We start from the raw sequence: 21,955 nt of genomic DNA on the forward strand, positions 1-21,955 counted from the left end.
TCCACTGAAAGCCGTGACCTTGACTCTCCTTTGATTGGATTGCAGATCTGTTTGTTAATTCCTAACAACAAAATGTAAGTCTTTACCACAGTCATTTCAAAGGAGTTTTGGCAAGCAGTTTGTGACTGGATTGTATCAAGTATAGTGGAGTGACTGAGATATAACTAAGGGACAAATTTGGCCTGTTGTTGGCCAGCTGTGAATTTCCCCATGACAATATAATTATTCAGATTCCAGCTTTGTGCTTACACAAATCACTAAGAAAGCTTCCTTTGACACTAGAGGTACAGAGCCTAACTAGGAAATAGTCTCATTGTGAGTTGGCTCATTCTCTTAAATTATAGTGAGATTTCAGATGGCCGACTTGTCCTGACAAATGTGCTTGCTGTATGCAGTTTGATCTTACTCCCATTAATGTCAGTGGCAAATTTCCACTGATTTAGAGAAACTGAGCTTGAGATTTATAGAGTTTTATGTCTGAATGGTGGGTCATAATGATCCATCCCTGGATGAGGAACAATAATAGAAGTTCTGTCCAGTCCTCCCCACTGCTTCTTGTCTTTGTTCACATTGATTAATTTAGTAGCAGTGCAGTCATTTTGGATTTTTTCCATAGCTGCATCCATTTTCACAAAATGTGAAAGCGATTCCCTGTCAAATGTAATGCAGAATGTTACAGTGGGAATGCAGAAGGATGCCCTGATAGGAGGAAGAGATGGTGATAATCTTGTAATTAGCCCTGTGTGTTGTGGAGTTGTTAAATGTTCTACTTGGTATTAAATCAAAATAGCTCAGGCATTCAGCCAGCAGACAGAAAATGTACCCAGCCACTGCTGTTATCAGTCCTAGAGCTGGATGAGAAAAAACCTGCTGATTCTCTTTCTGCATTTTCCTCCCTGCTCTCTTCTTTGTTCTCATTTTGATTTATGATCAAATAAACCCAATTCTGCAAAGCCATATAGGAATACTCTTTATTCAGATGAGCAGTCCCTTTGACTTTACTGGGACTGGATGCATGAATAAGGGTTTCTCACATGAGCAAGACATTTAAGGTTGTGACCTGTTCTTTCATATCTTGTTTCACAACTTGCAGACACGTTACAGGGAATGCAAAGTTCATGTTACTTCAAATTTCATTTAAGTATTGTAAACCATTGGAGAGAGATCAGAGTTTCCTACATGCTATAGCATGTCTGCCTTTATATATTTTCTGGAAAGATACCTCATTTCTAATTAAGTACTTGATTTAAAGTTGCATGCTTAAACACAAATTGCAATTTGAAAAATTCATGGTGTAGCAAAAAGTATACGAGAACTGCTGTGGTACTCTGCAGGTCTCCATCATACCACATGAGGGATTCTCTTTTAAAAAGGATGTAGTCAAGACACTGACATGAGAAATGGTGCAGTGTTTCATGAAAACTGGCTGTAATTGTTTCACTAGATGTCATCTGCACCTCTCACATAATTCAAAGCACCTTTATCTGCTTGGCTGGAACAGGACTCACACTTTCTCTCTACTGATCTCCAGTCCACCTTTGCCAGCTCTCTCAGCTCTGCTGCACTGCCCAAGCTCTGCTGCACTGGCCTGTGGACTCAAAACTGCCCCCTGACAGCAAACAGGAGACTGCAAACCCCAGACTGTGCTGTGAGTCCCAGGTCATCATTTGGCCTCTCTCTCAGGAGCTTGAGCAGTCAGTTCTTTATAAAAAATGAGATTTTCCCCCCTCCTGTTGAAATAAAAATGATGTCAAAACCAAAAAAAAAACCACAAACCTGAAAAAAAACCATGATAAGATAAAAATTTTGTTCCTTAAAAAAAACAGAACAAAACAAAAACAACCAGATTCAGTCATTTTTGTGAGGTTTCTGTGGTCAGCTCTAATTGTTTCTGTTGTCTTCTGAATCACAGGGTGAGTCTTGCATAAGAATATGTCCTTGATGATCTGTCCTGAGATGGGTATAAAGCTGTGGCCTAATAGCAATTACCTGTGGCTCTTACTGCTGCCACGAATGTTTCTCAGGTCATGCCCATGCAGCCACAAGGAATTTCCTGCACACTGTAGGAGCTGTGCAGCCGCCCCTTGTCCACGGCTGTCAGCTTTGCTTTTGTGCTGCTCTGAGTCTGCTGCACGCTCCCAGTTTGAACTTGACTCATGTTCAGCTGGCTCAGAGCAGCAGACAGAAGCCTTTCTTTGTCAGCCTGACAAAAGATGTGCCATTAAAATAAAAATGCATAGCAAGAGGGAGAGCAGCAGAGCTGTGACCCGCCAAGCTGATCTGGTTTGAAGAGGAAAACAGGAACATGCTGCCATGTACCTCTGGTGGAATCCCCTGGTCCATGGAGTTGAGAGTGTGGGGAGAATAGATGGAGTTTGGCTTAAACCTGTGTCTGTAACAGGCCAAACTAAACTGCAGATTTCCCAAATCCCAAAGGATGGTTTGTGTTGGATCACCTAAAGTGGTGTTGTTCACCATCTATAACATCAAACTCTCAGCTGACTTTATAAGAACGAATCTTTTTTTTTTATGCTTCTGAAGAAAGCAAGACTTCTTCTCTGAAGTAGAAAACTTCCAGCTCTGTAGGGAGCAAGACCTGTTCTCTCATGCATAATAAATTTATTAAGTGGCTTTAGTGCTTGTAGCTTTTTCTAGAAATGTTAACCTGAAATTAGGCTTTAAGGTGAATTCTCAGTGTTTAAAGCAATTATTGTTTATTTGAGCCTAGAATGAGATCTCTAGAATTCAAGCAAGATAGTGCACTATTTCATTTCAAAATGTATTGATTTTACACTGGAGGAGATGAATGAAAGACAGAGAAAGGAAGATTAAAAGTAGCTGCTGGCTGCAGCATCTGAACAGCACTGGTGCTAGCCCTGAGCTCTCATTATGCTTGCCTCCAGCCAAATCACTTTGTGCTCTGATACTGCTGGAGCTCCCAAGCTGACCAGGGTCAGGCTGTCAATACTTGGATAGAAGACCTCAAAGCAGCACTTACTCGCTGAAGAAAGTACTGATAATGATTTTGTACCCAGCATCTGCTTTCTTGAAGTGCAGCCAATGCAGCGCTGGCTGGCTCAGTGCACTGGATTGCAGACAGGGTGAGAATGTGAGGGCTCAGCCATTCCTCACTGTGATTGTTGGTTGTTATCTGAGCTCTGAAGGGCTTTAACTGAGAGCGGGTTCCCACTTGCCTAAATATAGTGTAAGTGTTGGATATGTGGGAATGCCTGTGCCCCAGCAGGCACAAAGAACTGTGGGAGAATACAGGGCACAATTCAGTTCTCCATTGACAGCAATTAGGAAAGGTCTGTTGGCCCTAACAGGATTAGTCTTTCACCCAGAGAGCATCTAACACATGACATAAAATAAACTGGTGTGTCGCTTCCTAACTGGGGCTCTCTGTTTAGTGACCTCCTGTTAACCCTTCCTGACCAGGAATCCCAGGGTTGGGATTCTCCCACCCTAGAAGTTCCCATCTCCAAGGAGTTATTTTCCTGCTGTGTTGTCTCTCTCCTCTTCCTCGCCAGCTCCCATCCCACACTCATCCTCTGGGGCCTGCAGCTGCAGCAGGATGAGCAGAGGGCCAAAAGTGCTGCAGTGTCAGTAACAGAAATTAGAGGGTGGGGAACAGAGCAAGAAAGGTCCTCTAGTCTGGAAAGATCCAGTCTAGCCCTTCATGTCTGGAGAAGAGTGCAGCATGGAAAAGTAATGCAAGATTTCACTGCCAGCTATTTAAATCATAGTCAGCAAACCTAATCTTGTAAAACTGACTGTGCAGATGATCAGAGTTAAAGGAAGACTACTGACAACCACTCATGCCATCCTGTGGTAGACTTCCACCATGGATAATCTAATTTGGTTTGTTTCAATATATTGTTGTAATTTCAATTCTTTCTTACACACCACGTGCTCATGTGCACAACTGTCCTTAGAACCCACGAATTACATTGTGCTGCTTCTGAGTGGGAAATCATGGTGATACCTCTATTTCTATACCATTGCCTGAAAAACTGCTTCTGTTTCTTGTGTATTGCAGAGTTCTTTGTAGAGCTGGACTCAGTGATGGGACCCTTAACACAACACAGCAGTATGACCAATCTGGTTCGTTACGTTCGCCAGGGACTCCACTGGCTCCGCATCGAGGCTCATTTGTTGTAGTGACTGCTGCCCTGCTCATGACATCCCCATTCTTCTACCTCTACCAGCGCAGAGACGATCACTGGTGGAACTCCACTCATTTTTGGAAGTTTATTCATGTAACTTCATTTTTATTGCCTTTTTTAATATCCTATCTATTGGAAGTAGAAGTCACCATAAATGAAACTTATGACTCAAGAGCAGTATGTGTTGTACCATCTAATCATCTTTGACAATTTTCTATGCCTTGTGTCTCCTGGATCCTGCCATCCTTATGTGCTTTATGGAACGGTACATTCCCTGCAGTGTTGTTTTAAGTCCATGCTGCCTTCAAGTGAAAACAAAAAAAGCACTTTGAGAAGATATGGATTCCTGAGAAATAGTACAAAGCGTCTTAAATATTTGAGGGTATATATGAGAAGTCCCTTCTGAAATAAATTAGTAGAAGTTATAGCTATTCATTCAAAATCATCTTCTGAACCTGAACCAAGCTTTTCGACGCTTAATTCTGGCATCATTACCTGACTCAGTACATTCCTAAGATTTCATACTCCCTATGGGTTTAATCTCTAAAAGAGAATGTTGAATATCTTACAGGTACATAATGTAAGATCACCAAAGGTGTTAAGAGGTAAAAGGTTGAAGGAATGCCTCATTAAAGAATGATGACACACTATGCAATGAGGTTTTAATATTCCATTCTTCCTGTTTATTGTTGGCTTAATAATTTCAGTAGGCAGCAGAATTTATTGCAATTTTTAGGCAGTTTCAAAATATTAGCTTTCTTAGTCTTATCTACCATTCCTGTACTGAATCTGTGAATTTTCTTTCTGTTTTACTGTTTAATCTCAAACAAATACTTATCCAAGATTTTTCTTCATAGAACAATCTCTCCTTGCATAGTGACTCACTGAAAGCAGATTTTAACAGGACTGCTGCACTCTAAGCATTGATATTGTATGTAGAAGTCCATTAATAAGTGTATGCAGATTCTTCATGAACTATCTAGAAGTTTAACTAACCAGCTACTGTTGAAACATTATAATTCCATGTGGCATCAATTTTCACCTGTTTTGTTCATTTCAGAGCATTAGAAGCGAACAGTATTATCTTGCTATCTTGAAAACATTGTCAAATTAAATAAAATCACCAGATTTACCCAAAAGCAATATAACATTTGTTTAATAATGGCCATGAATACTTCAGTCAGATTACCTTTTTTCCAAGCTCTGCATCTGTTTACCCATGCTGTCATGTTTTGGACCATTCCTCTAATGCGTGAATAATAATGAGACAATTCAGATAGAATTTCAAAGCAATTGTGAATAAATTGCACCATTTCACATTTGCTCTTTCCTCTTATTTTTTTCCCTGTTATAAACTGCACTGCTCTTCTGGTGCCACTGCAAGAAGCGCTGGTGCATGAAACAAAACAAAATGAATTTATATCAATAATTCACAAGACTTTAAATGGTCTCATCTCATTCTTGATATAACGCCTGCATACCTTACTGAACTGTAAATTCCATTTCTATAAACAGAAAATGCTCATAGCAATGTAAATATTATTCTGTCTCATCTCATTGAAATAATACAATATGTGTATTAAATGCCATCCAGATATTAGTTAATTGCAATTACCTTCTGCTATATAAATCTGTATATTCTTTAATCTGGTGAGTTATTGGATTCTACTCACTGGGTTGTGACCAGATAAATAGGACAAATTTGCATTTAAAAGGTTCAGACTGTTAAGATTTTTAGAGCAGGCCTTGGATATTTGCAATAAGAGCAGTTTAAGGACTCTGCCCAGTGCACATTTGAGACAAACATTTCAGTAGCTGTTGGATATTAGCTCCCTGTAGTACTACCTTTTCTTAAAAACCAATAATTCCTAACATTTTGTTCCACAAAACTGTATTGTAAACATAGCCAACGTGCATCATTAGAGAAATCATCCAGTGTAGGGTTTCTGCAAAGGACATTTGCAGAACATGCCATCCTGTATTATCTGCACATTCCTGTTTCTGAAGTGGTTGATTCACCCTTATCTGTTCTCTGAGGGTTTCAGTAACACAGCTGAAACCTGAATCTGACACATTGGTCACACCAGCCTGGCCCCAGGAGCTAATGAATAAAACCACAGCAGTGAGAACTATTCAGAAATGTAGATGAATGGTGGTGGTTGGGGTTTCTTTAAAGAAAATGGAAATGAAACATTTTAAATATTTTTTTAACAGGTTGAGTACTTGAGATGAGCTAAGGTTGGGCTGATTTTGTCATAAGCCAGAGTTTTCCATTCTTTTTGCAAATAACAATTTAGTCTAATTCAGTGCATTGTCATCACTTGCTCCTTTAATGTGGATTGAAATCCAAGACTTCCATGCATTTACAAGGGATAGCAATGTTTTGAAAGAGTCTTCAGACACAGGACTCGTCAGAGTTTGCTGCAGTCACTCAGTGATCACCATATATTATCTTTTCCCTGTTGCTTGTGGTAAACAGACTCCTATCCCTAAATTTACCCCATGTTCACAATCTTTTGCTTAAACAGCTTAAGGAATTAGCCCTCCTGGTTTTGTATCCTGTGACTTAGGTTGAAATGTATGCTGAATCAATGGCATGATGATAATAAGTCCAGCAGTCAAGTCTAGGATCACAAGCCAACTTACTATTTAGCAGTCTTGTTTCAAAAGCAGCTTAGAAACAAATTAAATATGGAGAGTAAATTACTGTCTTATCCCTGGGGATGATGCTTCTTTTGGGTTAGTTATTAAGGATTATTGCACTTTTACAGGCACTATATTCATCTCATTTCAATTGCCAACATGTCATCTTCGTGGAATCATTTTACCCCTTAACATATTACTTCCAGCAGAGCTAATCAAATAAGATTGTTTGTTTGTTTCAATCCATGGGGAAGCAGCATGTCTGTTTTTGGGCATTTGCAATGTCTGCACTTAAAATTGCCCAAATTAAGCTTTCAGACTCATGAACCAAGCACCAAAAATTACAAGATTGGCTTAAAATTGTGGTTTGGTTTTGTTGGTTTTTTTAAATAAACTCTTTGGTTCCTGTATTGCCTTCTGGATTATGAGCTTTGGGACTGGTTTCATGACACATTTTCAGGCATTTTACAAGCGTGCCAAGGGCTGGAACTGACACATTTCTTTTTAATAGTGATAAACTGGAACAGTGATGTAATCTCTTGACTCCTGTAGCTGGATTTAAGAAGGACATCAGGCTTTGTAGAACACTGCCAGAACTGACAAGACTGTCATTTGTGACCCATGCCTGAGGTTTGGAGCAATATCAGGAGTTCAGCAGTGAAGGGAGCAGGCCTCTAAAGGGCTAAACTCAGGCATTTGGGGTGCAAGACCCAAGGGTAACAAAATCCTAAATGCTCAAGAGAGGCATTTCCATAGCACTTAACCTCCACTTCAAGGGCTGCAGCAGGTCTCAAGTATTTGACAATGTGCAGGCAGAATATCCAGCTCCAAGTGAACATCTCCAGCCATGTGATGTGTGTTGGGTGCTCTAGAGCAGGGAACTGAGGGAAAACCTTTTTGTGATCCTGTTGGTGGCAACTTTCACAGTTTACATCTTAATTTCACTTTTTCTTACATGTTCTTTGGACTTTCAATTATTTAAATAGTCTCTCTGTGAATAGATTGTCTCATTTATAAATTATCTCCTTTGAAAAGTAGAGACCAATCTGTTGATAGTTATGGGGGGGATTTTAAAAAAGAGGATTGGAGATTTTCATTCCTCCTAAAGAAACAAAATAAGCCAATTGAATCTGAAATTTAATTTCCATGCTTTTTAAAATTTCACAGATTTTATTATGTTCTTCTGTTACGACAGTTTAAATTCACTGATGGTTTTAGGTACTTTGTAAAAACTGTTTTTATCAGCATTTAATGCTGTCTAAATCCATGTATTCATTTTTTGAGTGTAAATTAACAGATAACAAAAATGGGGCTGGTAGGGATTCTGACTTAAGTATTAACATACTTCATTACTTGGAGTTCAGAAGAAACTCCATACAGCATTAAAGCAAGCCCAAGAGTGTGAGTGTGTGTGCACATCTGTGTGGATTTATGTGTGGATTTCCAGCAGAAAGTTCCTGCTCATTACTTCATAGCACAGGAGAAAAGATATGGTAGCTGTAAACAGAAAACACTCCTACCACTGCTAGTGGTAGTGGCATTATTCAAGTGTTCCTCTGTAGTTGTGCATAGTCCTGTTTGCATCTACTGCCTCTTGCAGACAATGAAGGTGTGGCAGAAAGTAGCAACAACTCTGTCATTTTAGTGCTGTGGTCCCTAAAGTCAGTGTAAGAATGAATGTGCTGTGTCAATGTGCTGCTTTTCAGGTTAACTCCTTTGCCATAGACCAGTGTCTTGAAGTTTTAAGACAGACAAAATATTTAACAAGACACCAAAGAAAATCAAGTTGCCATTCTGGAGCAAGTGTAGAAGTGTCCCAGCTGTAGGCAGGCTGCAGACCAAGGGCTCTTTGCAAAGGGCCTTTCCTTCCCAGCATCTCCCTCACCTCACCTGAGGGCAGTGGGAGTGAGGCAAAGGGGATAAAGATGGAAAACTGATCTACTGTCCTTATGACATCTTCCAACTTTACTTTACAGCTACTTTATAAATACAAATAAAACAAGTCTTCATCTTGGGAGAGCTCAATTCCTCAGTTTCCAACAATCCTCCTGAACTTCCATAATGTAACCAGGGCACACCAATGCATATAGGCATTCTCTGTTGTCTAATGAGATAAGTCCATATGGGGGCATATTTTGGTTATGTCACCTGATATTTAGCCTAAATGTACAGGATAAAAGCTGTTAGGGTCTCCTTCATGACTGAAACCTCTCTGCCACTGAATGCAAAATGCTCCTGCCTGACTTAGAAGTAGTCATCTTCTCCCCAGTACCCTTGTCAGACCAGCCTTTCTGATGGACTTCATAGCTTTCCTTAAGCCATTTTGTGTCAGAGATGTTTTGTCTTCCAAGATCAGTTATTCTGATCATCTCACACCACTTTAAACTTCTTGTGGTGGCTGCTGAAGCCAGGATAGATTGTGTTCAGGTCTTGTGTTCAATTCAGGGGAGCCTGTGGCTCTATAGAGAGATGAGAGCAGATGAGTTACTGCATAAAGCTGGTGTCACATGAGAATCAAGCCTGGCCTCATCAGAGGCACAGCAGCAGAAACACTGTGATGAAAGCTGTTCCCAGAATCACAGGGTGTGTAGTGACATGTCAGGCAGCTCACTGGCACTGTAGTGATATTAGGAAATGGTAGAGATGTCAAGAGTGGTTTAAAGGAAGTGGGGCAAGCTGCTGTGCTCTGGCATTGTGAATTTAAGCTGAGTATGTTTCTTGGGAAACGGAACTTATTACTGTTGATGTGTCCTGCAAAATAACACCTATCCCATGGTATCCTGTGTACTCAGAATACAGCACCACCACTGCCAATTCTTCAGTGCACCTCAGAGTGCCACCTCACGTCACAGAGAGGTAATTCTGGTCACTACCCAAAGTCACCATCCAGTTAAACCTTTTTTTTTACTTTATTTTTGCAACAGAAGCGAGGACCAAGCTTAAAGGCCCAGGAGGCACCTTGGGCAGCATTGTCTGACATGATGTTGCCTCCCACAGGATGTGGAGCCACACAGAGCTCCTGAGCCCTCAGCCTGCCCTGGGTGTTGGACTGCTGCAGGTCTGTGCGGTGTGGATCCCACCCAGCCCTGTCTGCTGCACTGGGGGAGCAGGGCTGAGCCCAGGAGGGATCCCAGCCCCACTGCCTGGTGAGCAGAGCTGGGGCTCTGCATTGCTTCAGGCCTTGGTCCTGTGCAGCTGCAGCTGCACTGGGCTTTGAGCACTCCCTGGTACCTGCAGTGTGTCTGGAAATGCCAGTCAAGCTCACAGTGACAGCAGAGAACTCAGCCCATACCCACTGCTCACAGAACTGGAAGTTAAATCATGGTGAACACAGGACCACTCATGTTTACAGGACTCCACTGAGTCCCACTGATGCCAGTCTCAAAAGGCATAGAGTGGACAATGCAGCTGTTTGAGGCTTGTTTTCTTCTTTGATTTTAACTGAGTTCCTCTATCTGCAAGTCCCATAAGCTCTCTGTGCTAGATATGTTTGCTCACAGCTGTGTGAGTGCCACCCTTTTGTACTACCATTGAAAGACCCTTAAGGTATAGATAGCCCTAATTTCCACTCAGTTATTTTCTTCTCAGAATTAAAAGAAGGTCAGATTCTGAGATGAATTTAATTGTTTTATTGAACAACAGTAGCTATAGTGGACCAAAATTTGAGCTAAGCAAATGTAAAAAAAACTTGGCTCAACTGGTGGAATTCATGGGACCAAATTTGGCTGTCATGTGGCATTAGTGCAAGTCTTACAGAGCTTGGTGAATACTGTTTATCAAAGGAGAAGCTGGATAACAAAAATGGCATTGCCTTACTGGAGTTGTGTGTCTTAGGCCAGAACTTGAGTTGCATTAACCCAATTAATTAATGGAATTCCATCCATTTTTGTTCTGGCTGGGCACTCAGTGAAAGTAGTTCAGGGTCTGTGTACTAGAGCTGGAATAACTGCAAGATTTGCTCTTCAGCCAGACCATGTGCTGGCTCAGCCCTGGCTCAGGGAAACCACCACTGACTGCATGACCAGTAACGATGCTGTGGACTCAGAGAGGCTTTGACCCATGGCAGGAAACATTTACCCTTGAATTTATGAAATAACTGAGTAGTGGATAGCAACACAAATGTTTTGTTTATAGCAGAGGTAGAGTACAAGTTCTTCAGCTGCTGTAAACTGGTGAAGGAGTACCTGATTCCAGTGGAGTTAATCCAATATGCACACACCAAGGAGCAAACCCTCTAATCCCAGACAAATTTTTGCCAGTATATCTCTATGCAGATAAACTCCCAAAGCTTTTATCATCATGCCTTTTTACTGATCATGCCATTGAAATGATTAACATACCATAATCCTTGCCTGTGAGAAAGTATTGTACATTGCAAAGCTGTGCAGTGTACAGCCCATCATAAAACTGCTTTAGACCACACAGTCTGGAGATGCATTTTCAGAAACGAGACAAGCAGAGCATCTTTTGATCGGATGTCAATTACACCTCACTCTGCACTTCCACAGCTGAGCTTTTCATACAGACTGAGTGATGGCTGCATGCTTCTGATGACTGTGGGCCAAAGCTTCAGCTGATGTGCCTCTGTGGATGTCAGTGCTGATTTACACCAGCTGAAAAACCAGTCCTCTCCCTTTTCATACTGTGCTGTTTCCCTAATGCAGCTTTAGAAATGCACACTGAGGCTGGGCCTATAGTGAACTATTCTGATTCAGCACAAGATAATCCCTGCTAAAAAAATTGGAGGGTAATTTCTTCTTGCCATCTAGGCTTGCATATATTTTGGTTTTTACTAAAGGCATGTTGCAATTTCATTACCTCCCATTTTAAATATTTACTGGCATCAGCATTAGCTTGCATAGAAAAATGGCAAATAAATTCAAACATGTCATAAATGCTCTCAGTCTAGAGATGGAATCTGTTACTTTAGTTCAAAGACATTGCAGCAGGCTAAAGTGGTTTTTCTAAGCCAGTTGAGTTCTGTACATTTAGAAGTCATGGCAAATATTTATCTAGGCCCAGTTTTGCTGTTCTTCCCCTGAGCATCCTGGTGAGCAGGTTGCTCCACTGAAGTCCACAGAAGTAACTGTGAGAATTAGTGCTCAGCACACAGATTGCAGGAGCAGGCACTGAATATGTTAGGTTGCTGCAATCAGGGTTTTAATTTTAGCCATATGTATCATTTGAGGACACTTAAAAAATATGTACATTTTATCCAAGCTGACAGTCCTTGTATTTCCATAAAATATTGTATAACTTATTCCTGTCTGTATTTTTGACATCTCTGGATTGCATATCTTCTACTGAATCTTAAATGCTGTTTTATTTTAAACCCACATTCAAAAGGTCTAGGACATACCATCACAGAATATAAAAACAAGTCAAAGATCTGGTGATGTTTTGCTTTGGTTTTGAGCTCTCCTTCAGTTTGTGTTTTTGCTTGGCTGTGGTACTCCCAGAATTTTTGGAATGGCTCAACTCAATTCAAGTTTCTTCCTGTCTTTTAGGAAAAAAAAGAGCAAAATACGACTAAGGTTCAGGAAAAGCAATCCTAGCAAACTTGGTGGCTGTTTGCTCTTTCTAGCTGTCCTGGTTTTTTAACCCTGCCATGTTGGGAGTAGTCTAGTCTGTGGGTTCTCTCACCCACCATTTCTGGCTGTTGTGGCAAATACTTTATTTTTAAATTTTTTTTCTTTTGTTTGTGCGTGTGTGTGTGCGCATGTATAATTAACCAAAATATCAGGAAAATTTATATATGCTTTCTTCTGGTTCCTGGAAATAGAGCAACATTATGACCTTATGGTCTTCCAGCAAAAGTCAGATTTAATTTCTGCATTGCAGTGCAACTTAATTAGCTATCGGAATTAGATTATGGTTTACTAAATGGCCTTTTACCTTACGTTCTTATGTTCTTACTTTTTATTTACTATTGAAAGTAGCCTCTTCTTTTTCTCATGTGTGCAAGTATCATATCAATAATCATTGCAATTCCACAAGGTGTCTTTGTTCTGAACAAGCATGTTATTCTTGTAAAGTTTTAAGTATAAGTTAAGATGTTTTGTACAGACCAAGGTAACTGTTAAACTGTCAAGCAATTACTGAAATGTTGTATAGTTAAAAAAGTTTGATTTCTTTTGCTTTATATGTATAAAATTGTATCTTGCCTGTTTTGCTTTGTATTTCCAACGTGTTGCACAATTATGCATTTTGTTTACATTTGTTCCTTCTTCAGAAAAAAAAAAGAAATAACAGTAATACTTTATGTACAAACATTTTAAATGTACTTTTGTTGTTTTTAAACACAATGTCTCTGTATAAATAATATTGGTTGAACTGGTACATTCGTGTCTCTCATAGAGGGATTAATTATACTGCCAGTGCATTGAATTATTTAAAAAAAAAAGTAAAATAAAATTTTTATGAAAATGTAACCCATTTTATCACTATAAATTATTCTGTCTTCTTCTATTTTCTCTTTCTCCTCCCAGGACAGAATAAGTATGGTACAGTAAGTACTGTTTGTGGGAGAACCATCATTGGTTTTAATTTTTAATCAATGTGTTTGTGTCATTGTGGCAACTTGAAATGACTTGATGTTAGAAAACAATGCAGTGCTGATACCAGTGTGAGGTAACAGGATCAATAATGTGCTTTCCCCATCCCTGACGGCCTCAGCTGCAAGACAGCAGCCGAAATCTGTCTGTCCCAGAGGCAGCCAAAGAGCAGAGGGGCCAGAATCCCAGGGAGGGGTTTGGACAAGCCCAGGGCTCCAGTGTGACCGAAAATGTGTCACCGAGTGTCACTGTCCCTGCTGGGGTGACCAAAGCTGTGCCATCCATGTCACTGACCCTGCTGGGGTGACAGGAGCTGTGCCATCCATGTCACTGACCCTGCTGGGGTGACCAAAGCTGTGCCACTCAGTGTCACTGTCCCTACTGGGATGCCCACAGTGGTGCCACTCAGTGTCACTGTCCCTGCTGGTGTCCCTTGTTCCCCAGGGGTTTCCTGGCATGGCAGAGCTGGGAACAAAGGCCAGGTTTTGTATCCTCATTGCAGGATCAGCTCTGAGAGCCTCAAGTACCAGCTGGGAGGAGATGTGAAGATGTGAAGAGCTCCCTGGAGATGCTGGCAGAGTGATGGGGCTGCCCAGGGCCAGGCTGAGTGCTCGGTGCTGCTGCTGCACACTGAGGTCACTGTGCCTGCAGGGAGAGAGGAACTGCAGCTCTGTGACACAGAGCCCATCTCAGGCTGCTGTCCCCAAGCTAAAGAAGCCATTGCTGTGGTTTCTCTGTGGCCTCTCACGCTCACAGTGCTGCTGAAACATTTCCATCCCAGCCTGGAGAGCTCCGGGGGTGCTGCAGGAAGGCACAGCTGGGAGGCAGCTGGAGGGGACATCTCACCCAGACAGTGCTGGGGAGGGGGTGCTGAGCCCAGGGTACAGATGGTGTCACAGAACAGTTCCTGGAGAGCCACAGCAGGTGGTGTTAGCCTGGATTTGGGGCTGAGCATCTGTTGTAATGTCCCCCCTAAAACAAATGCCCAGTAGTTGATGTATTCCAACTTCTCAGCACCGCTCCAACATCATGAAGCAGATTAAAGCTCTCTGGCCTGACCAGACTGAGGCTTTTGCAGTTCATCCCATTCATGTGAATAGTTACCTGTAAAATGGGTGCTGGAGCCCCAGTCCTTGTTAGGCATAAGTGACTCCAGAGGGAAATCTGGAATGGGGTGTTTGGAGCACAGTGTGTGTCACAGGTGCCCATTCTGTGTCCAAGGAGACAGCAAACATCCTCTGTGGATATCTCAGAGAGACTCTTGTGGGTCAGCAGGAGGGAGGGCAGGTCTGATGCTTCCTGTGCCATTCACTCCTCCCTGAGTTCTTTTCATCTCCTGGGTGTGCCCAGAAATCTGCTTGAAGCTTGACTTCAGACTGGCAGTTCATGTCATTCCCTGCATGTGTAACCTTGTAATCAGCTGTGAAGTGTTCTGTGATCCCAGCTATGAATGATGAATGGCTCCACATAAACCTGTGCTATACAGCACTCTTAGTGTGACTGCTCAATTCAGAAAAAAACCCACAAAACCTCTGGAAATAAAAAAGGGATAATTTTTCATACAACCAGTACATGGGATTCCCACAGGAGCAAAAGATGCCACCCTGCTGAGCAGGGGGAGAAATGTCTCCTCCAAGTATGGCAGGGATAATGGAAGATGGGCATTTGGATGCTCATTTTCATACACCATTTCACAACAACCTCAGGCAAGGTACTGTGTGCTCTGTTCCACAGCCAAGGATTGATCCTCCCTCCCTGGCTGGGGCTGAGGCAGTGCAGCAGGATGTTCCTAAGAGCTGGGAAAGGCTCTTTGTGCAGCAGGATGATCCTAAGAGCTGGGAAAGGCTCAAGTGAGAGAAGGCAGCACTACAGGCAGCCAGATGATTCAACTGCACAACACCTTCAGGAATGAGTTTGGTCCATGACAAGCTGCTCTAGACCACAGGATGTTCCACTGCCAGAATGAAACATGAAGAGCTTTAGAAGCCTTATTTCTATCTAAAAAGTCAGGCTGAGATTCCCATGGTCTGTAGGGCTAAGGAGGAGAAAGCACAGCCCAAACACTGTCACTGCTCAGCCCCTCCCACACATTGGCCAGCAGGAAGGCAATGCAACATCAACTCTACATTTCACTTACCAGCTGCCTTTCAAAGTGATTTTAGATATCTTTTATTGAAAAAAGCTCATGTGCATGGAGGGATTTTTCCCTCCATACTGTGTCCATACATTTAGAAGGACTTTATTAGAGCCAATGTAAAGTGTTCAGCAAACAAACCACACATCAATTAATGCTAAGCAAAATTTTCTGGTCATATGAGCTACAGAAGAGCTCCTCTTGATATTTTTTAGCATGTGTGCAGGCTGGCCTTGAGAAAGAGATGTGTTCTTCTCTTATTCTCTCTTGCAGGGACCTGTACACCTATGGACACATGAGACCAGCCAAACACAAGACATGAGTTGCACACCACACCTCAGGAACTGGACTGCAGAAGAAAAGACACTGTCATAGAATCACCTGAGTAAGAAGGGACCCATCAGGATCATCAAATTCCAACTTTATCTGTTTGTAGGATTATTTGCTCAAGGAGTTACATTTTTGAAAAGAGTGAAAAAGTAAAACAAATACCCAACAGCCACCACTACCACCATTTACTCCCCATTTCTCAGCCAGCTCCAAGCACATGGGGTTCACCCTTTTGGCAGGGGGTGCTGTGAGAAATGTGTGTGGCTGGAAGTGATGAAGGCACATGAAAAATGCTCCATTTTCTGCTGAGAGCTGAGCCTTGCAGCCAGAGCACCAGGGTGTCAACTTCCCCCTCAGATTCAGCAAGCCAGCTCTGATCTGTGGGGAGAGTGAAGCCCTCAAATGGCTGCTGCATTTGAAGGACAATTCCCAACTCTGGCAGGGGCTGCTGGAAAATTCAGCACACCCTGAATACCCTCAGTGTTGGTCCCAGGCTTTGGGGAGCATCAGGAGCTTTAACTCTCCATTCCAAATAATTTCATCCTTAGAGAGGTGAAACAGAGAGCAAATTCTGCAGCACGTTTTTCTTTTTAGGATTTTTTGGGGGTTTTGATTTTTTTGAGGAGTTGCATGTGTGTGTGGTTTGAGGTTTTTCTTCTTGCAGCTCTACATTCACTGACTATCAAGCAGGAGCTAAATAAAAAGGCTTCATGCCATCAATTTAAGAGCAATCACCTGTGTGTTCAGGATATGCTGGCAGGGAGTTATCTGCAGTGAGAAGCTGCTTGCCAATCAGCCCTGTGAAACTCCATTGCCTTTATCTGTGCCTGGAAATGGGTGCCACTCACTCAGCTCAGCACAGCACTCAGATCTGTAATGCTCTCCATGGTCTGGGAGCTGATTAGCCAAAAGAAGCCTCCTCCAGATGGGTGTCCAGGGCATTCCCAGGGCCCCAGCCCTCACCCAGCACTGCCAAAGCCCTGAGCCTGGGCTGCTGTTCCTGAGTGTCCTGCCTGGTTCCACACACCCAGGGTCAGAGGCAGAAAATGTGCCACAGGGAAATGCAGGAGCATTTTCTCCCCACAGGGGAGCACAAAGGCTGCAAAATCCTGACTGGGACTGGACATGTCAGGGGAGCAGTGTGGACAGGAAACTCTGGCATTGAGAAACCCCAGAGGAGCTTGAAGGAAATGCTTTCAAATGGAATATTCCCCAGCCAAGATGACATTATGTCTCTGGCTTGGATGAGGCTTTGGTGAGCCTCTGCCAGCCTCAGGCAGAGAGATGAGTTTGTCCCCAAGGGCTCCTGTCACTGAGGGTCACCTGGGTGTCCAGAGATGGGATGCAGACATTTTCACAGCAGGCTCTCTCCCACACTACACAGATAAATCCCTTCTTGGCTCCATGGAGCTCATGCTGGCTCAAGCACAGACTCCATTTGCCCCAGACTGCCCCAGTGTGATGGTGGGGAGGGACTGGCCCTGCAAACAGTCCAATTAGCTCTACTCTAGGCAGGCAAGGCCTCCTTCAGTGCTCAGCACAGCAGATTGCTCTGCCATTGGTGCCCTTGTCCCCAGTGGCACTGGGAATGTGCAGATCCCCACGGCCAGGGCTGCCCCATCCTTGTCCCAGCAGTGCTGCCTTGAGGGAGGAAGGGGCTTGCTCAGCCAGTGAAGGAAGCTTTGGACCAGGACTCACCAGGTGAACTTCGTGGCCTGTTGGCACTCAAAGTAGATGACCACAATAATCTATCAGTTTATTAATCAGGTTACCTGATCTCAGCACAGTGAGAGAGACAGAGCCTAAGCCTAAATGCAGGTTATTCCACACTAACTTGAAATGTCAAATCCCAGGGTAAGTGAAAACAGACTCGGGCCTTCAGTTTTGTAACAGCAGCATGAAAAACAATGCAGCTGCATTGACCACTCAGGGTTTACACAGGCACAACTATGATTTCACTGTCAGAACTGGCATCTCCTGTGGTGAGGCTGGACTCTGCATCAACAGAAACGTCACCTCCGTGTCTCAGGGAGGCACTTCAATCTCAATCATCTCTGAACCAATCAATGAACAAAGCACATCTATGTTAATAATGAGGCACCACGGGCCAGCACAAAAGCTCCTGGTGCCTGGCACTGGGGCTGCCCACGTGCTGCCAGCCCACGGCTCGGGCCCCAGCTCTCTAATTGCCTCTGCTGGTGCTATCAGCCCCCCAAAGTTGCTGTTTGTCTGGGATTCCAGGAGGGTAATTTATTACCCTGAAGAGCCTGACTCTTCTCCCCCATCCATCTACATCCCTGGGTTAGGTTGTTTATGTTAGCATAATCATTTCTCATGGAGAATGTCAATAAGTGCTGGAGACAAAAGGAACACCAACACCACCACCAACAAAAAGCCCAACTGCTAAATAATTCCTAGAATGAGTTGTCAGAAACCTTTTATTTACTGATTCCGTGCATTTCATTTATTCCTGGCAGTAGGCCAACCTCTCTGACAGTTAAGATTTATTGATTTAATTGCCTAGGGTAACCATGCAATAAAATCATCTCAAAGATAAATTTTCATGGCACTGTGCAGCATTGAAGTAATTTTTCAAGTGCTATGGCTATATTTCTGCAGGTTACAGGTGCAAAATTTGCTTAAAGCAGAAATGTCTCATTATTGTAACCCCAGCACATCAGTGTGGTCCCTCCTGTGAAACTCTTTTCTTCATTTCTTTCCCCTCTCTCCTTTCCCTCTCTTTCTCTGTCACTGCGTCTTCCTGTATCTCTCTCCTTCCTCTTTTTTTAAAAAGGTACAGCACAGGTCTCTCAGAAAACAAATTATATTTTCTTAATTGGTTCATCTATTCAATGCCCAGGAGAAGAGAGGCTTCAGTTTAATTAGTAGTGGGCTTAGAGGTTATTTACAATGTTATATAGGAGCATTTGTTTCCAGCTGTGAGATGCTTTTTAACACTGAGGCCTCACAATGTAGCTGATTGCCATTTGTGACATTATAGTTTATTGAATCTTTAGATCTTTTTATTTACACTGTTAAAGGGCTCATTATAGTACAGAACAAGGAGCAAATGAAAATCCCTGATTAAATCCCAGGTTAATGGCAACATGTCTGAAGTCAGAGATAGTCTAAACTTCTAAAAATGTTAAACATTTTCTCCTTCCTTATGATTTATCTGGGGAGGGAGAAGCTGTTTGGTTCCAGTGTGGGATTTGATGACACATTGTTCTGGCAGCCCGGGCAGTGTCCCTTGCCAGCCTGGAGTGTTTCACTCCCTGTCCTGCCCTGCTGAGGACATTTGGCTGCAGGGAGGGCACCAGGAGAGGGAGGGCAGGGCAAAGCGTGGCTGCCAGGGCCAGGCTGAGCCCTGCCAGGGCTGGGGCCAGCAGCCCAAACCTCCCGAGGCAAACCAAGGAGGGTTTGGCTCTGCCAGGCCGGCACAGAGAGGGCAGGAGGGAGCAGTGCTGTGCTGTGCAGAGCTCCCAGCCCCATCCTTGGGGTGTCCCTGGGGATCTGTCAGACCCTGCTGCTGTGGCTCAGTGCAGCCTCCCCAGCAGCTCTGGAGGTCTCTGGAGCCTTTGGCAGGGCTGCCCCCAGGTTTGCTCATCTTGAATGGCTCCTGCTCCTGTGTGCCAGTGCGCTGACCCCCACACCAGTCTCATTCTCTCCCCTGCACAGCCCCAGTCCCAGCCCTTGGCACCTCCCTGGACACTGAGCACTGCTGCTTCCCCAGCTCCCAGCTGCCCTGCCCACAGCCCTGCCTGTGGAGAACTTGTTTCCTGCAAGGCTGCAATGACTTTCCAGCCTTGCAGGTGTCTGAGGGCACAATGTGTGACCCAGTGGCTGTCACAGTGTCTGAGTGAGCCCCTGTCCCTTCCCTGGGTGAGGGTGCAGTGCTGTCCCTCCAGGAGGCAGGACAGTGCTGTGCCTGCATCAGTGATCACTGCAGAGCACTCCTGCTGCTGCCACTGCACTGGAGGGCTGGGCTCTATGCAGAAACTGCCACAACAGCCACAAAAAACCCAACCCTATATATAGAAAATGCACAAATGATCTATTAAAGCTGAATTTAATTTACAAGCAAGACAACTGCATCTTTGGTCTGCTCATTTGGAGTAACTCCAAGACAAACAGCAAGCATTCCTATCTCTGAGGGATAATTTGCTCCTTCTTACCAAAGATGGGCAGATTAGGGTCTGTGTTATCATTGTTAATCCATAAATGTATCAGATAAAGCAGTTTGCAAAATAATCTCCTCTTATTTCAAATTATTAGCAATAAAATGTGAAATTGACTTGATGGCTTATATTTTCTGGTGGAAAAGAGAGCTTGGACTTGCAGATTTGCTCCACTGACAAGCCTGTGGGCCTCCCATAGCAAACTCTGACTTTAAAGCCCAGGACCTTTAAGCTCACAGTTTAACCTCTTCAACCTCTACCCCTCTGACTTCAGCCTTTCATTAGGTGAAATACAAAGGCAGGTTGGATACATTAAAAAGAGAATTAGTGAGAAGAGAGGCAGTTGAATCAATAAAGTCAGTAAAGGTAGACCTATTTATAGAGAAACAATGTCAGCATATGATAAACCTGTAAGTAAATTGGCTGAAAGCCCAGAGCTTTGTACTGGTTTGGAGAGCTTGAAGGGATCTGAGCAGCAACAAGCACAATCAGTGATCCCAGGGCTCTGATGGCAGCCATGACAAATGGCAATCAGAAAACCCAAAAAACTGTTCTGAGATGGGAGAGGGGAGTTGGAAAGGTGAGGGGAAATTGTCACAGTTCCAAGTGTCACCAAAGGAAAATGCCAAGTTCTCAAGCAGGCAGTGATGGGCAGAGCTGGGTCTGTGTGTTCTCTGTCTAGAACAGGGGATGATCAGGCTGTGAGCTGAGCAGACCCCACACCCTCAAACACACAAAAGCCTCCAGGCACCCAACATCAACAGGCACCTCCAAACTCAAGACAAAACCTCCCCAGGTATTCAGAAAAAATGTCCCACATTTATTGACTGGAAACACAAGTCCTTCCACTGATCACCAAGAGAAGAAATTTGGCAACTTCCAGAGAATCTGGCTCACTCTAAGCAATCTGGTTTTGCTGCAGTAGCCTCAGTGTTCAGTCTGGAGCCACGCTAGCCCAGTCCTGGTCACACAGTGAGTGTGCTAGAGGTCCCAAATAGAATGTAAATAAAAATGGAAAGGACTATCAATCATGTTAAGACCCCTACTGGCACACACTGTGCTCACACACATAGTATAAACATCTCTAAAAGGCACATTTTTAAAGAACCAGAATTACAAGCTGTTTCAAAACTGCTGCACTTTATTAACATTGAGAATGTGTCCTTTGATATAAACTTCTCCAGAAATTATTCAGATTAATTAGCACAGGAAAATCTTTCTGGGTTGGAAAGCGTTGAATCGGAAGCAGGGCAGTCAGTGAATAATGAAAGTAAACCATCATTCTGAAGTATGACTAATGGTGACATGGCCTGTCTAGAAGAACAAACAGCCAAGACATACTGCTTGGCCCCAAAACTGGGCTGAACATCTTTTGAAATTACTTCATTGCTGTATGAAGACTATTAACAAAACAGGGAAACCCTGCCAACTTGTGGACTACGACTCCAATGAGAGAGAATTTCACTTGTCCACAGGAGAGACAGATGATTCACTCTTTAAAGGACTGGGACTTATTACTCTTAGAGGCAATATTAATAGATCCATCCAAAATCACCCATGGAACAGATCTATTGACGTTGCCAAGATCTTCAGCTGAAAAATGTGCAGAGAAACTTGAATCTGCAATGTAGAACGCTGCAGTGAAGTGATTACATTCCATGGCACCTAAAATGCTTTTATCAAAGGATGACTTGACAAGACATCAAGATAGCTAAATGCTTAGAACTGCATGTCAATCAAAAACTTACATGTATTATTCAAGGTGCAGACTGAGCTTCAGCGAGGCAAAGGGAAAATTCTAAACTAAGGCTTATGGAGAGTGTGTTTGTGTAAAGATAGGAGATATCTTTTGCAATCTAAGTACATTCATTCTGCTTCTGGGGCTGGATGCATCAGTGTGACTTTACCAACTGCATGGAGAGTTAATTTGATCCATAGTGTCTCACTGAG

General features: G+C 43.2%; 1 protein-coding gene across 11 annotated transcripts in view; it reads left to right on the forward strand.

Moving 5' to 3' along the window:
• Positions 1-13,240, forward strand: part of AFF2 (ALF transcription elongation factor 2) — a 357,228-nt gene extending 343,988 nt beyond the window's left edge. For all 11 annotated transcript variants that reach the window (XM_064713250.1, XM_064713252.1, XM_064713251.1 and 8 more), the window contains one exon: positions 4,040-13,240. In XM_064713250.1, the coding sequence (XP_064569320.1) occupies positions 4,040-4,161 (122 nt within the window). In that variant the 3' untranslated portion in view covers positions 4,162-13,240. The remainder of the gene's footprint in view (positions 1-4,039) is intronic.
• The last annotated feature ends 8,715 nt before the right edge of the window (positions 13,241-21,955 follow it).

This window comes from Zonotrichia leucophrys, chromosome 4A (genome assembly GCF_028769735.1).
Source record: "Zonotrichia leucophrys gambelii isolate GWCS_2022_RI chromosome 4A, RI_Zleu_2.0, whole genome shotgun sequence".
Classification (NCBI taxonomy): Eukaryota; Metazoa; Chordata; class Aves; order Passeriformes; family Passerellidae; genus Zonotrichia; species Zonotrichia leucophrys.